At 40.1% G+C, this 16,503-nt stretch overlaps 2 protein-coding genes across 3 annotated transcripts; both read right to left on the bottom strand.

The window, feature by feature from the left end:
- Positions 1–8,789: 8,789 nt before the first annotated feature.
- Positions 8,790–9,728, bottom strand: LOC149282583 (putative UDP-sugar transporter protein SLC35A4). The gene has a single exon (XM_089498037.1). The coding sequence runs from the start codon at positions 9,720–9,722 to the stop codon at positions 8,790–8,792; it is 933 nt and encodes a 310-aa protein (XP_089354163.1). The 5' UTR covers positions 9,723–9,728.
- A 641-nt stretch (positions 9,729–10,369) lies between these two features.
- LOC149282582 (SLC35A4 upstream open reading frame protein-like) lies at positions 10,370–16,297 on the bottom strand. 2 transcript variants are annotated; one of them, XM_089498054.1, is made up of 3 exons: positions 16,268–16,297; positions 10,774–10,857; positions 10,370–10,567 (listed from the first exon to the last, which is right to left on the bottom strand). In XM_089498054.1, the coding sequence occupies exons 1-3, from the start codon at positions 16,295–16,297 to the stop codon at positions 10,370–10,372; spliced, it is 312 nt and encodes a 103-aa protein (XP_089354180.1). The 2 variants fall into 2 exon arrangements, with proteins under 2 accessions (XP_089354180.1, XP_089354181.1); XM_089498055.1 differs by having other exon boundaries at positions 10,774–10,869; positions 16,283–16,297.
- Between the last annotated feature and the right edge of the window lie 206 nt (positions 16,298–16,503).

Genomic DNA, 16,503 nt, shown 5'->3' with positions numbered 1-16,503 from the left:
AGGCTAATGACACACCAAGTTGTTACAGGAGATCGGGCAGCAGAAAGCCAGTGACGCTGGCTTCTGCTGCCAGGGGGGGGTCCAGGCTGTCAAATGACAGCCTGTTTTCCCGTGCAGCGGCAGGGATCTGTTCCTGACGCTGCACGAAGGGCTAGACATCCCGGTACGTCTATAGGGGATTGAAGGGGTTAAATACAGTATTATTGGTAAATATTATTATTAGGTAAATGTTATTAAATAAAAAACAAAATACTGTCTGCGCTTCTCACCCTAATAAAGTTGGCAACAAATATATAAACATAATATAAATGAGAGGTTTTGGTTATATGAATTGGCCAAAGCATAATTAAGCTCACCCGCCACGTCAAGGCACACTCTCAATAGGGTGAGAACCTACTCTCACCTCCTACATAGTGGGCACACAAAGCAGTTTATACTGCTACCAAAACCAGATTAATGTGTTGGGGGAGGTGCAATTAAACCTCCTCCCATTTAACCCCTGGACAGCAAGCTGCAACCAGACTGATGAGGAGCCAACAACCTCAAATATGTGCAAACAGGGAAAAGAAAAAATGTCGGTGCGCTAACCTAGTCTCAGGCTCAAATAATACAAATGTATAATATGAGGCCTACCAAACAGTGTGAGCATGCTGCAAATACAGTGTGTTGGCTGTACAATGTATACAAAAAACAAAATACTGTCTGTGCTTCTCACCCTAATAAAGTTGCCATCTGAATAAAAGGCTATGTGAGATGGACCTTCATGCTCAGAGGTAGAAGAGCCATAGTCTATTTTATCACACTTAGGGACAAAAACCTGAGAGGAGCATTATACTGCTGTAGCTGAAGAAAGAGGAGGAACCTGGTTTCTGAAAAGCGCAGAATGGAGCCATTTCAAACATTCACTCCCATCATCCTCTCTAGATCTGGGACAGGAAAAACAGATCTTTGACTTAGAATCACCCAGAGACTTTTTGCACAAAGAACATGCCAAATGCTTAGTCTTGGAATGGGCTTCATAGAAGTCTCCTCCTGGTTTGCCACAACTTGCTTGTCAGACATAATTACAGGAAAACAATCCAGGCAAGGACTGAAGACCACCAGGGAAGCGGAGGTGAGGACATCCCGGGCATGGCAGCTCACCCTCCATTTGAAACAGAAGGGAGAGGAGCCTGCTCAAAGGCCCATATACCAAATGCAGAGTCCAGGTAGCTCTCAAGAGTCCACACTCAATGCTCCATCACTACCTAGCAGTTCCCATATACCTCCCAAAGAAACTAGTAGAGGTGCTTTTTATATATATATTGTCTATCCCTAACGACGGCACTTTTACCTATTGTGTGATACACCCTAAATCCCTCTAGACTGTAAGCTCGTTTGAGCAGGGCCCTCCTCACCTGTTCTTTCTGTAAGTCAAATTTTTATGTTACATACTTCTTGTTGTGTCCTGTCCACCCATTGTAGAGCGCTACAGAATTTGATGGCGCTATATAAAACAATAAATAATAATATCACTTAAAAGTGAAAAAGCATAATATGTTGCATGTAAATGGGATAATTGGGATTTGGGATTCTCTGGCACAAACAACCCCTCTTTAATAATCAAATAAATTGATTGCAGAGTCTCACGCCAGACCTGGAAGCACAAATACTGCAAAAGGAGAAATCGGTTTTGGTTTTGCAGCTTGAAGCACTTAGGCGGGAAGGGAGTGAAGCCGAAAAAGATCTGAATTTACTTTGCCAGTTTTACAAGGAAGAAGCCAATGCACAGAAACAGCATACTTTACAGGTAAATCAAATGTGTTTTACATTTTATATTGGGTATCTTTTTATCTGGAAAAATATTAGCGTCATCACTACACATATTTCAATTAAGAGCATCATTTTGTGTATAAAACAAATTTGTTTTAAATTATTATTAGTTGTGCACAAATAAAATATGTGACTATCACTATTTGTGACAATCAGGCTTTCTGGATAATTAAATAATACAAATGATAAAGCACACATTATACACTACTATCATTTTATTGAAAAATTGAATGCACCTATATACATAAAAGCAACAGGCAGTATAGGAGCAACCCAAACCCAAACCCCATGTCTTTAACTGCCTTGACGTTTGCTGCCTCTTTAACCCCTTAACGACCTTTGCCGGTTCAGGACCGTCATGGAAAAACGGTTGCTTTACGACCTTTGACGGTCCTGAACCGTCCAAAAATTAAATAAGCTTAGAAAGTGATCAACGATCACTTTCTTCGCTTAAACAGCGTTACTGTAATGCCTCGATGTCGAGGCGTTCAGCAAGGCCGAGATCGGCATCGGGGGCCATCAGCAAGATGGCGGCGGCCCGGGAAAAAAAACAATAAAGATGAAAGAGTTCGCTAGACGGTCTCCAGACTCAACCATGCAAGTCAATGGAGCCCAGCTTTCTAATCACAATGTGATTAGTAAAATATAAAAAAAAAAAAAAATAATGTGCTAACATTTAAAAAGAATTATGCAGTGATGTCACTAGATGAACCATCCAGTACCAGCAAAATGTGTAAAAAAATATAAAAAAAAAGTATTAAAAAAATAAAATAAAAAAATAAAGTTTATTATTTTGAGCAAGTGCTAAGATTTCTCAAAAATATCAACAAAGAGTTAAAATAAAAGCACTTCAAATACCCAAGGGGTGTCTAATATAAAAAAAAATGGCTGATGGGGTAAATTGGAGTGGCCGAGCTCAAAGATAGGGCATAGGTACAGACTGACCAAAATGGAGAAAAAAAGCGCACTTCCCAAATGTGGCATTTTAAATCTCAAACAACACGACAAACCCATGCATGTCGGGTATCACTGCACTCAGGAGATGTTCCTGAACACACGTTGGGGGGTTGTTTGACAGTGGCATATACCAGGACCTGTATATCTATAACTAAAGTACAATTTGTGTGAAAAAAAAATAAAAAAAAATTACTATTACAAAGTTTGACAAAGTGTAGTTGTATAATTGGTGCATGAAAAGGGTTAAAATAACAGCATTTGGAATACCCTGGGGTGTCTAGTTTTCAAAAATATATGGTTTGAAAGGGTTAAATTGAGTTAACCGGCTTCAAAGATGTTCCAAAGAGGAGATGGAGGCAGACTGACCAGATTTGTTAAAAAAGATTTGGAAATCATAAAACGCTGCTTGTACTTATTGCCCTATAACTTACAAAAAACAGCAAAAAAACATAAAAACATTGGGTATTTCTAAACTCAGGACAAGTAGTAGAATCTATTTAGCTAGTTTTTTTACTTGCTTTTTTAGGTGAGTAAAAGATTTTTCAAATAAAAGTCATAAAATGTGTTTTTTTTTTCAATTTTTCACCATGTTTTTTTATTTTTTTTTATAGTAAATAAGATGATACGATCAAAATAATGGTATCTGAAGAAAGCCCATCTTGTCCTGAAAAAAACAATATATAACTTATGTGGGTACACTAAATGGGTGAGGAGAAAATTACAGCTGAACACAAGCACCACAAAAGTATTAAAACAGCCTCGGTCCCACAGGGTACAAAAAGAAAAAACGAGCCCGGTCCTTAAGGGGTTAATCACCACCAGTCCCGTTTCCACCGCTGTGCCCACCTGCAGTCCATCCCACCGTGCCAGCATCTTAAGCACTGCCAAAACGTGAGCTGCTGTGTGCTGCTCATCCATAACCTCACCATGGAATAGAAATGACCTGTATCCCTGCTGCCCTTCTGACATGTGGTAGTGATGACCGCACTTCAACCTGTTTGAATTTCTATCTAACACTGATTGACACTCTGATCTGTTTCTGGTTACTACTAACATGCTGTTATCAAAGCCATAAACAATTTGGCAAAAATTTGTACCGTATATTTTCAATTTATATTTGTATGAACATTTCATTGAAAATACCAACTAAATAAGATAGCACCACATCTGCAGGTAAACTCTAGGTTTCCACCATTCTGACTTTAAAGTACTTTTCTGTTGCTGTGTTCAGAATAATCTTACCACAGATCTCAGGGGATGACTATGTGTTCTAAAGAGATCCCTATAGAGTTTTTGTATTAATACATCCAACCCTGGACCCATTTTACTTCCATAATGTGTTGTTTTTATTTGTACCCAAATGTAGTCAGAAAAAATATTTTTGGTATACTTCTGCCACAGCCTGGCCCTCCTAAAGTCACTGCTGCTTTTGGCCACTTGGAACTTTGAAAGGCATTCATAAATGGTTGTGATTAATGACTCTTGGTCTTCAGATACACATGTACGAGTTTTCATTATTTAGATATTTCATGCTTATCGTGGGTTGTTGGAAGAACAAACGGAAGCTCAAGAGCAGCGTTACCGAAAACTTCTTGAAGAAACAATACAGGATGCTGTTCAACTTTCAACGCAGAATCAAGAATTAGAAAAAGAGAATAAACAGCTACAAGAAGGTGAGAGCATTACCCGACTTACAAAAGGGCATGTCTAAAAGGGGTCAGAATTCAGCACAAGTAATGCACTTAAACATACGGCAATGAATGAACATAAAAATCACCATAAAGCTACAGTTAGAACAACTGCTTACATATCAGCACATTGATCCCTAACATCGAGATTAGCTTACACCAGGCAGGGCCGGCCCTACCATTTAACAGAGTGGGGCAATTGCCCCAGGCAGCACTTTTGAAGGGCGGCTCTTTGCCGCCCCAAGCCCTTTTTTTTTTTTAAAGCGGAAGAGAGAGAGGGCGCCGAGTGGTTTTCGCTTACCTGCTCGGCGCCCCCCTCTCTCTCTCCTCTGTGAGCCCTCTTGCTCGGTCTCGGTGCCGGCTTGTAATGCTGAGCGCCGGAAGATGACGTAATTTCCGGCGCTCAGCATTACAAGCCAGCACCGAGACCGAGCAGGGAGACTCGCCGCAGGACTGCTGAAAGGTACTCGAGTACCAGAGTTGCACTTGCCTGGTGTACAATCTAGATATCAAGACATAAAATAATAAATTAACATTAAGCATAACCAACACTTTTGGCATAACATTCTAAAGATTTCTTAGAAACTGTAACTAAAACTAAACGCGTTTATGACATAATTGTTTTCTAAAAGTACTGTAATTACCAAAGTTTGTTTTCTTTGGAGAGAAAAAAGTTATTCATACGTATCTTTAATCTTATTTAACAGTTATCAAAGAATTAAGAATGAAGTACACAAAGAAAGCATAGCAGATGTTCCAGAAGACAAGCAAGCATCATTGCATGTGCAGAAACTGACAATTCTGATGTTATGTCAAGTTTATTAAACTAGAGCAGGTTTAAGAATCTTATATTTAACATGCTTAGAACGGTCTCATTATTATTCAGTTTAAGGTATTCTGTGTTTCGTCTCAAGGAATTAGATCACAAAATTCAAGGGAATGTTCAATTTAACATGTTTATAAGGGTTATCAGCTCTGATTTATAAATCCAGTACCCATTTACAATATACATGCATAGGTGGCACCTAATGTGTAGAACAAATTCTAAGCAAAATAGCAAAAGAAAAAAAGTTTTGTTAAATTATTTTTTTGTATATACTAGAACTCTACTAGCATATTTCTATGGTTTCAAACAAAAGCCCTATTTTTCCTGAAAATAAATATAATTTTGTGTGGGTACAAACATGGAAAAGGGGAATCTGATTTAGACCAATATATAGTAAAAATACCAAAAACGACTGTTGTAGGGCTACAGTTGTAGGAGGACGGGAGGGACACAGTTTGGAGACCACTGTTTTAGAGGACAAGCTCTGAAACTACCTAAGATCAAATACTCCTCAAGGTGGGGAATGCAACCCAGAGCAGTGAAGTCATCCATATGCCTAGGCTGCAAATATAAGACTTTATTGATCCTTAAAAGACATACCACATTACGGAGACTAAATAGATTAACCCATGTTTAAAGGGACGATGATTAATATTAATACGTCTCCACTTCTTTTCCCTTCAGTCAGCAGAGTGGCTGGGTTCCGACACACTTTTTTTTGCCCCGGCCTTTTGGCAAGCTGGAAGAATAATTACATAGAGCTTACACGGTCGCAATTTGTTTTGCTCTGTGGACTGGAAGGCCAGTAAAGCCCTGTGGGTTCAGTGAGATTTTAAGGGAAGATCTAGACCTTCTACTGGCTTTCTGGGAAGGAAGAGGCAGATGTATTTAGTGCTCCCTGTGCTTTGCCAGCTTTTGGGGCTGAAGACCCTACCCTTCTTAAAGGCTTTTTTTCCAGAGTTGGGCAGGAAATATGAGTGGGGCTTAGTGCTTTATGGCTCATCACTGCACTTTGGCACAGCTTTTGTTCTTTTACTTAAGACAGGAGCACAGCACTGGCGTGCTAGCCTACTGAACAAACTAGCGTGACAGTCACGGAAGGCACGTAAAAACACTTTGCAGACCTCATGGAGGCTTAAGTCCCTGCAACTTCAGTTTTTCATTCATGAACCATTAGCAAAATATAATCTATATTTATTTGCCTTAACTACAACGGCTGTTCTAGTTTTTGTTTCATCTATACTTCCGGTAACTAGCAAATTAGTGTTTATTCTCCTAAATTCTAAAAGTGAGAATTATGATATAAAGATACAGGCACAAAATATGGGAATTTATGTCAGTGGGTAAAAATGTACCTATTTTGGCTGGTAAAGAAATGATCCATATTCACAGAAGAAATTGGTGTGTGTGTGTGTGTAATTATATATATATTATATATATACCCGCCGATCAAAACATTGAGTAGGCATGGAGCACATGACAGGACACCATCTGAAAAGCCATTGCCCTTAAATTTAACAATGCTGCTCACCTGAAATTTGTCATAGATCAACTTGACACCGCACGTTACTTGGACTGATAAAACTAAGGTTGAATTGTAGAACACGCAGCACTATGTATGATGTAAAAAGAGCACTGCATACCCAAATGAGCAAAACATGGTGAAGTATGGTGGAGGGACATCATGATTTAGGGCTGATTTGCTGCTTCAGGCCCCGGACTGCTTGCCATCATTGGGGAGACAATAAACAGCAGCACAAAGACCCTAAACATTAAAGCCTAATACAGAATGGTATATAAAATAAAAAGATAAGAACATCCACCTTTTGGAGCAAGCCAGTCAGAGCCCAGACCTTTACCCATTGGAGATGCCGTGAAATGACCTCAAGAGAGCTGTTCACACCAGACATCCTAGGAACATGGCTGAGATTAAGTAGTTCTGTAAGGAAGAATGGTCTAAAATGCCTCCTTAACATTGTTCATGTCTGATCTGCAGCTACCCGACTCACTTGTTTAGGTTATTGCTGCCAATTTGTCACTTATTAAATGGAACGGGTTCACTTCAAAACATGAAAGATTATCATTGTGTGTTATTAGCTTAAGCATTGTGTTTGTCTGTACTTGTGACTTAGATGTAGATCATATCACATTTTATAAACAATTTATGCAGGAAACTTTGGTTTTACTAATAAGACAAATAAAATGTAATATCTTTATTGTAACAGAAAAAATATAGAAAGTCATCGTTAGAATCATATTTTGCAATCTGCCTTGGAAAAGAACTCCTAGATACAAAATTGTTCTTGAAGAAAGTCCAGTTCTATGTGATAAAATTGATAGCTGACGGAACGCAGCTAGATGATTAACATTTTAATATTGCTTTCTCCCTTGACAGAACAGTTACATAGGAAAAAAAAAACCGCACAAAAAGCAGGACAAAGGGAAATGCATCCCTCACAGGTTTGGTACAAGAGTACTTGTACAGGTTACAGCTCACTATGGCCTTTTCTAGATAGTCTAAAGGGGGCCGTACAGAAATCTATAGTCTAGCCCACATGCATACAGAGCTACACATCGGGATGTGATTTATTTTTTTTTAACCAAATCCGTACCCGTTCTACAGATACGCGACCCCCTGTAGAGCGAATCGCTTGTTTTCAGCATCCATTGTCCAACATTCACAGCCACTATTCTCCATTACAGCTACATCTGCAGAGCAAACTACTCCAGTCACTGTACTTTTATTTTCACACAAGGAATATTTTGCGCTGTTAAATACAAAACACTTTTATAATTGAACACAGATGAGGTGCACATGTTAGAAATTATTTTGCCAGGATGCACTTATTTGGCGCAGATTTCTTTAACATTTAACATATTTGGAAACTCGAAAGATGACATTAGGGACAGAAACCAGTCAATGTATTTCTAGATAAATAACCAACAGCTGCCTAGTAATTGCACATTAATGTTAATATTTATAACCTAAGCAGGAACCCATAAACATGTTTAAATGGGAACAAGGAGGAAAAAAATAGTACAAAATGTATTTAAAAATTATGCCATGACACATCCATTGACCAAGGGAATTTCTTAATACTAACTGGCTCTCTGCCTTGGGGCACACCCTTTATAACCACAAATCATGTAATACCTATTTACATGTAATAATTTAAGATGGATCTCTACTAACCAAAAATGTTGTGTGAGAAGATGTGTGCATGTGTTAAACGCACAGGAAGATGATCCGAGATGAAACAAAAAAAGTGGTCCCTAAGCACAAAATTCACAGGTTTTGCTTTATAGCTTTCTTACAATCAGCGCAGGTCAGTGTGTAAGAGGACAAAACGTCCAAATTAATATTCATGCAAGTCAGTCAAAACAAAGGTGGCACTTCATGGAAACAATCACAGGACCAGCAGATTTCAAGTTCCATTTAGAAAACTGGAACAGAATTAGAAAGGGAGAGCTTTTAACCTGAGAATGCCACCATCTATGACACAGTTTCACTTGGCACCATAATACAAGTAGACTGCGATACCAATGAGAGCGACAGCCACAAAAAAGAGAACAGTCAGCTGCAGCTGCAAAAGGACAAAAGACAAAAGTCCGTTTACAAGCATGGAGAATGAAATTACGAAGAGCCTGGTGATATTGCTGCTGTGTTTCATAATGGCAGACATGATGAGGCCATTGAGAGCTTGACTGCCAATGATCACCAACACCCAAATGGAAAAGCCATCAAAAAAACCACTGCTGTGACGGCTGCTAAAGTGAGCCGCTAGGTTTGCCACGATGCCAAATGAGTATAAGAAAATGTTCTGCATGTTAAGTGGTAGGGTCTGTGTCTTAAGAGTAACCTCTGTATAGACGGCAGAAAGTCCAGATATAAAACAGTAGAGAAGCATTAACAGAAGCCCTGGTAATGTCACGTACAGATGATTTAATGAAGACACCGTTTCGACTTCTTGAATACCACCGTAACTATAAAACACCCCGGCAGCCATGAGCAGGAGGAGAGCCAACCACTTCTTGAAGGACAGCTTTTTGTGCAAGAAGAAGCTATACAAGAATGCAGTGCTGACAATTTTTAGGTTACTCAAGACTTGAAAAGTGCTGGGATCCATAAAGTGTTGCATGTGTACCACTAAATTGTTGTTCACACAATAAAGTATGGCAGGCAAAGCGTAAGGAGCAACCAAACGCCATGTAACAGGCATATCCAATGATCTTTGATCCCAGACCAGGAGAAGCGCAATGGACATTATGAGTTTAGTGAACTCAATTAGAAGTACAACAGCTGATGAACTGAAGGGAATCTCTCCGTTAACTTTGCACTTAAATATAACAGGTGCATGGGAGCCATATATAATAACAGACACAACTACCATTAGGCCCCATAATGAATGCAGGATTTTTTTGCCACTGGAAGAATGCATGGACTCATCAGGACTCGGATTACCCATGATAAATATCCCTGCTAAGGTTAAATCAAAATCAGAGCTCTGCGTATCACGTTGTTAAGTACCTGTCATTTAATTATATACGGATGAGTAAATGTAACTGGAAAGAGAAAATTATTACAGGTTATAATTGACATGTTAATTTATAGTAACCCTACAATAGCTAAGTATACATTTCCACAAGTGACTAGTACTTAAAAGCTGGTCCACAGGCATGAGCCTGGTTAGTAAGCCGTATTTAAACTTCATGACCAAATGCAAGACAATTCATGCTGAAAGCATTAAAACCGAGTTCATTGATTGTCCTGCAAAAGCAATTCATGCCAATACATAAGGGATGCCGTCATTTTTTTTTAAAATTTGCTCTTCACACCATTGCATTTTCTCCAAAATACAAATTATAATGCATCAGGTGGTGCACAACCAGAGAAAGCACTAAAAAAAATAGGTTATCAGGCCTGCTGAAGATATTGTGCCAAATTTCCCTTCACTGGATCCAGTTGAAATATTTGCAGACAGCAGTGGATTGCGCAATATGAGAGGTACCTAAATGTTATATCCAGTCAGTACAAAGCACTTAAAGCATTGATAGGAGTAGTTAATGGAGTGTGAGCATTTCTTGTTTAATCTGGCCCCTTCTTCAAAGAGCCAAGGTAGTCCTTTATGGTCTTCTCGACATTAGGCACTGAATAGGATTGAGCTGCATAGATGCCGGTGCAAGTTCCAACAACAAAGCCAAGGACTGCAGAAGCCCTAAGTTTGGCAACGACATATCCAGCCAGGAATCCTTTCAAGAATGGAGAAGTTAAGAACGAGCCGTTCTGCAAACAGAAAAGTCTGTATTAACTCATATATGAATTAAGAATAGGAAAAGGGAATAAGAATGACAAAGGCTACTGTTCAGGTGTTTGGAAAATGGAGGGGATGAGGGAGAATGACTGCATATCGTTTCCCGTAGCCATTTAGGAAACCTGAATGAAACCTGAATGAATGGCTCAAAATCTTTATGAACATCATATACATTTACCTGACTGACGCCAGCTTGCACCTCGTTTTCCAGTCTACGTTGTAGACCTTCCAGCTGATCCTTGAGAAATGCAAGGTCCTTTAACTTTGGTGAACCCTGAAAAAAAGGCAGACATTTTAAGATGCACTCCTGAAGCCCATTTAACGCTTTTTGACTGGTATTTCCTTACTGCAACTATAACCTACTGAACCCCTTCATTTCATGCTTTAGCTGTGTGCATTTTGTATAGCTTGCAGATTTTAACTTTTAGCTCTCCCCCCGTCAAACCTTATTATAATTGTTAAAGGCAATTAATGTCTTACGTTCATTCATGTTTTTGTTCACCTGTATTTGCCCTTCATGGGAATAGCACTATGGAATCTTCTGCCCATTATATATATATATATATATATATATATATATATATATATATATATATAACATAACGATGCACTGCAACCAGTACACATACAGCACCCTGCCGAGGAGACATTACAAACTAAAGCCATCCATTCATATTATTATTTATTGTTTTATATAGTGCCATCAAATTCCGTAGCGCTGTACAATGAGTGGACAGGACATAACAAGTAGTATGTAACATAACAATTTAACTTAGAGACAACAGGTGAGGAGGTCCCTCATGCTTATTGTCTATAAGAACAAGGACAAACTTTTTTGCTATTTTCAGACATCAGTAAAGCAAACAAAACTAACAAAATGTTTGATTCATCGTCCCTGTTGGAATATGAACCGTTACCTTCTGAGGTCATATGTTTAGTGAATATGCCCTCTTAGTATGGAGCACTGGATTATTACTCAGCCACGAGGAGGGTCCAAATCATTTTGTAGTGTTCTAATTTACTAAATTAATAAGACACATTAGCCTTACTATTCATCTAACCGTCTTTGGCCGTGGACTAAATGAAACTATTATTCCATTACTGGCTTAACATGTAAAAACACACTCTGGCTAAACGGTCAGTGAAAATAAACTGGGAGACGTTACATCACGTTACACCGTGTTCGGTGGCAGAGGGACACGATAAAACATTGTCTATGACAACCCAAGGTTTATCCACAAGCAATCAATCCGACGGACAGATTTCCAATAGAGGCGTTTTATTTATCACACTCTCGTGCTCACTTGAGATTTTTTCTCGTATGTAGAGAAGTAGCAGAACTAAAGAGAAAGAAGGCAGGGAGACATCGAGATTGAGAGCGTCACAAAGGGCCCCTAAAAGCCACCCATGTATATACCGTATCGCCTGATTAAAGGCCACCCCCAATTTGTCTATAATCGGGGTTTAGCACAGGGATGCGCAATTTGTATCGCCGGACATGCAGTTCCGCACGCCGGTTCAGGTGTTTATTTTTTTTTTATTTGGCCCTGCTGCAGGCTTCTATGGTGGAGGGCCTGTGTGATGTGACCTTCAGGTGCTCAGTCATAGAAACCCAGTGGAAGTGCCAGGTAGCAGAAGGTTGCCCACGGGCATCATACAGACATCCACCTGCTGCCCACACTAGACACCAAGTAGTCTGAAGCACAGGGGGCAAGTCTGCGGATGCATTAGTAAGTCGGGGGAGGGGGGGAGCAGATGTTTGTTTTGCAAACATTTTATTTTCCAAACCCTTCAAATCTTAACGACTTTCTATGCAGGCATGAAACAGTGTGTGTATGAAGCTGGCAGCATAGAACGTCGCTCGTACAGAGGGAAGCAGCAGGGCCGATGCAGAAGTCAGAGTGAGAGATCTGCAGTTCAGGAAAAGGGTTGGGGGAGGGTGTATGATCAAGTATGCATGATTAAGGAAATGAATGAGTATCTGTGAATGAATGAGTATATGAATTAGTGTGATAGCATGGATGTGTAAGTGTGTGTGTGTGTGTGGGGGGTGGCATAGGGAGACTGTAATCACACTCCTATCATGCCCAGGTTCTAGCATGTACTGGCTGCCTGGGCCTGATAGGAGCAATCACACACATATATATTATATATATATATATTACTGTATTTGCTCGATTATAAGACAAGGTTTTTCCCCCCAGAGCAAATGCTCAGAAAAATACCCCTCATCTTATAATCGGGGTTGTCTTATAATCAGACCGCAAATAGGTCTGACTATGAGACTAAGATCCAGATCCCCTGCAGTGCTGCAGGGGACCTGGATCCTCCTGTCTTCTGCCCCCCCATTTAACACAACCCGCCCCCAAACTTACCAGTGCTTCTGACTCCCTGGTGTGTTGTCAGGGCAGCAGGTAGACGTCTAAGCGATTCGCGTAGGCAACTTCCACTGCAGCCGGAAGGAGTTGCCATTAGCAGCGGGGGTTGTCTGGGTCCATCGCGCAGACCTTCCCTGGCTGTCAGAGAGGAGAGTTCCCTGCAGCGTTGCGGGGAATTCTCTCTGACAGCCAAAGGCGTAGACGTCTACCCGCTGCCCCAACTACACACCATGGAGTCAGAAGCACCGGCAAGTTTGAAGGGGGGGGGGGGCGGGGGAGTGTTAAATGGGGGCCATAAGGCATTTCTGTAGGCAGAGCGCTCTATGATATGCCTTTTAACCCCCTTAATGGCACTGTGCCTCCAGAAATGCCTTATACCTCCCTATATGCCACTCTGCCCCATAATATGCCTTTTAACCCCCTAAATGCCAGAGTGGCATATAGGGGTATAAGGCATTTCTGGAGGCAGAGTGGCACATAGGGGGTCAAAAGACATATCATGGGGCACAGTGGCATATAGGGGGTTAAAAGGCATTTCTGGGGCAGAGTGGCAAGCCTGGGGGCAGATGTGCATAACTGGGGGGGCAGGTTGGAAAATAAAAAAAATAAAAATATTTTTCTTAATCATATCTTTTATTAAAAAAATAGTTTACATAAACATTTACTGGTAAAACTTTTTTCCTATAGGGTCGTATTATATTATATTTTTTAATATTCAGATTTTGGGGGGTCATCTTATAATCATTCTGGTGTAGGGCTGCAACTAACGATTATTTTAATAATCGATTAGTTGGCCGATAATTTTTTCGATTAATCGATTAATCGGATAAAAAAAATGAAATTTTTTTAAATTTAAAATAATGTAATAAAAAAACGTACAATTTACACTTTCATCTCTTTATTACAATGGCCTCTCTCTATTCACCTTCTTATTTTACTGACATAATAATAAAAGCTACAAGAACCCAAACACAGTGTTTCTCAAACTAGGTTTTAATACAAAGTTATTAGTAAATATTAATTCATATGTTAACTATTTTTCATATTTAATAAAAAAAATTTTATTTACCAAACTGCCCCCGGTTATGCACATCAGACCCCCAGCTTGCCACTCTGCCCCATATATGCCTTATACCTCTTATATGCCAGATTCCACTGTGCCCCTGATATGCCTTATACTCCTTATATGCCAGTGATATGCAACTGAGCCCCCTGATATACCTTTTACCCCCAGATGTTTTATGACCCCCTGATATGCCTAATATCGATATGCCTTATACCCCCTATATTCCCTGAAATTCATAATACCCCCCATACACCACTATAACTCACCCATACACCACTCTGGCTCCTCCCCCTCCCATACACCACTCTGGCTCCTCCCCCTCCCATACACCACTCTGGCTCCTCCCCCTCCCATGCACCACTCTGCCGCCTCCCCCTCCCATGCACCACTCTGCCGCCTCCCCCTCCCATACACCACTCTGGCTCCTCCCCCTCCCATACTCCACTCTGCCTCCTCCCCCTCCCATACATCACTTTGGCTCCTCCCCCTCCCATACACCACTTTGCCTCCTCCCCCTCCCATACACCACTCTGCCTCCTCCCCCCTCCCATACACCACTCTGGCTCCTCCCCTCTCCCATACAACTCTGGCTTTTTATAATTGATAAAAATCGATTCGATTAATCGATGATGAAATTCGTTGCCAACGATTTTCATAATCGATTATCGATTTTATCGATTAGTTGTTTCAGCCCTATTCTGGTGTGTTACTTACTGTTATTTATTACTTATCTATATACATATAAATATATAAATGCTTTTTTCTGGTGTGTTACTAACGTTTAATAAAATTGGACAAAAAAAATCAATAACAATATTATATATAATATTGTTATAGATTTTTTTTTCTTTTTTGTCCAATTTTATTAAAAGTAACACACCAAAATTGGACAAAATTTTGCAAAAATGCAATAATAATATAAATATATATATGATAAACAGCAATCACACTCCTATCATGGCCAGGCAACCAGAACATGCTAGAACCTGGGCACGATAGAAGTGGGATTGCTGTTAATCATTATATATATATATATAAATAATTATGTTATTGCATTCTTTGTCCAATTTTGGTGTGTTACTTGTGGTGTGGAAAGTGTGGTAATCTTTTTTTTTTTTTTTTTTGGGAGGTCATTTTCGGTTTCGGCCTGAATTTTCATTTCGTGCATCCCTATATAATAGTGGTGTGAGGCTCATGGATCACGTGACCTTTTCCTACTAGTAAGCCTCAAGTTCACACTACATGCAAGGTTCCAGTATATATACATATAATACACACACCCCACTATATATAACAGTTACAGACTGTGCCAGCTGATTGGCTGGCATGCTGGAAGATTAGTCTGATCTCTGACACCATGCAGGGGATTAGACGCTGCCACACCATGCCACATGGAAACTTGTAGACAACTTTTCTACGACTCACATCAGACTCTGCCAGACTCATGATAAGGATGATGGGAATTGTACTCCAGAAAACTGAGTGCACCAGAGAAGTAAAAAAGTGGCAGGCATGTGAAGTAAAATAAACTTTTCCATAAACGGTGTACCTTTAGTATATTATGGCATTAAACTATTTATTCTGTGTTCCTAACACCCCTCCCTCCCTATTGTCAATAGTTTTATACACATACGTAATCTGAAAAAGGCTTCGAATTTTCTGGTACAAAGTTCCCTCGGTAAAGAAGGTCTTAAAATAATGATCTGCAGCATAATCGATCACCGCAGAAAGAGAAAACAAACGCCTGGCACGTAACGGGTGAATATTCACTGAGAAATATATCTACATGAGCTACAAAGGCTCATCATTAACATGTAATGTTCTATTAATCATGCAAACGAGGCCTTGACCTTCCCAGCCCGCCTAACACTTACCCGAGTTATTCGGTGGCGCTGACACGTGACGGAATTATCAATTATAATAAACAATAATAATCAATTAACTATGTCTTCATTCACACATGTATGACACATGTACAGGACCGACACACATGCTGGTAGCCTCTACGTGCGGAACCATTTCATTCACTTTTTAAATAACTTTATTCCCTCTTAACACTGTCACTACACTGACAAGCACAACTTTTACACTAGGAAAACATTAACACTGTCCTACACTATTATGACAATGCAGACACTACGTCGGAGGGAAAAAGCGCGAGAAGCATCCGCTAACTATACATTAACGCAGATAAATAAAGCGGACGGCGGGTCACAGATTCCAACCGCTCTCTCCCTACTCACCTTGTCATCCGCCATCTTGTCCGGCAGGAGCAGACGCACTGAGACACACTACCGGCGCATCGATGAGATCGGTGACTGCAGTCACGTGGCGCGAACGATGTTTCCCGCGATTGATTATACAGGCGTGAGCAGGATGACAATATCATGTGTGGAGAGCACTGGATGTTTTAGTTGTTTAGGGATTGTTAAAGGCTTGCGACTCTAGACACAATTATTAGTGT

Source organism: Sceloporus occidentalis, unplaced genomic scaffold, assembly GCF_023333645.1.
Source record: "Sceloporus occidentalis isolate IW3139 unplaced genomic scaffold, rSceOcc1.0.p SCAF_112, whole genome shotgun sequence".
Lineage (NCBI taxonomy): Eukaryota > Metazoa > Chordata > Lepidosauria > Squamata > Phrynosomatidae > Sceloporus > Sceloporus occidentalis.
This window is presented reverse-complemented; position numbering and strand designations above follow the sequence as displayed.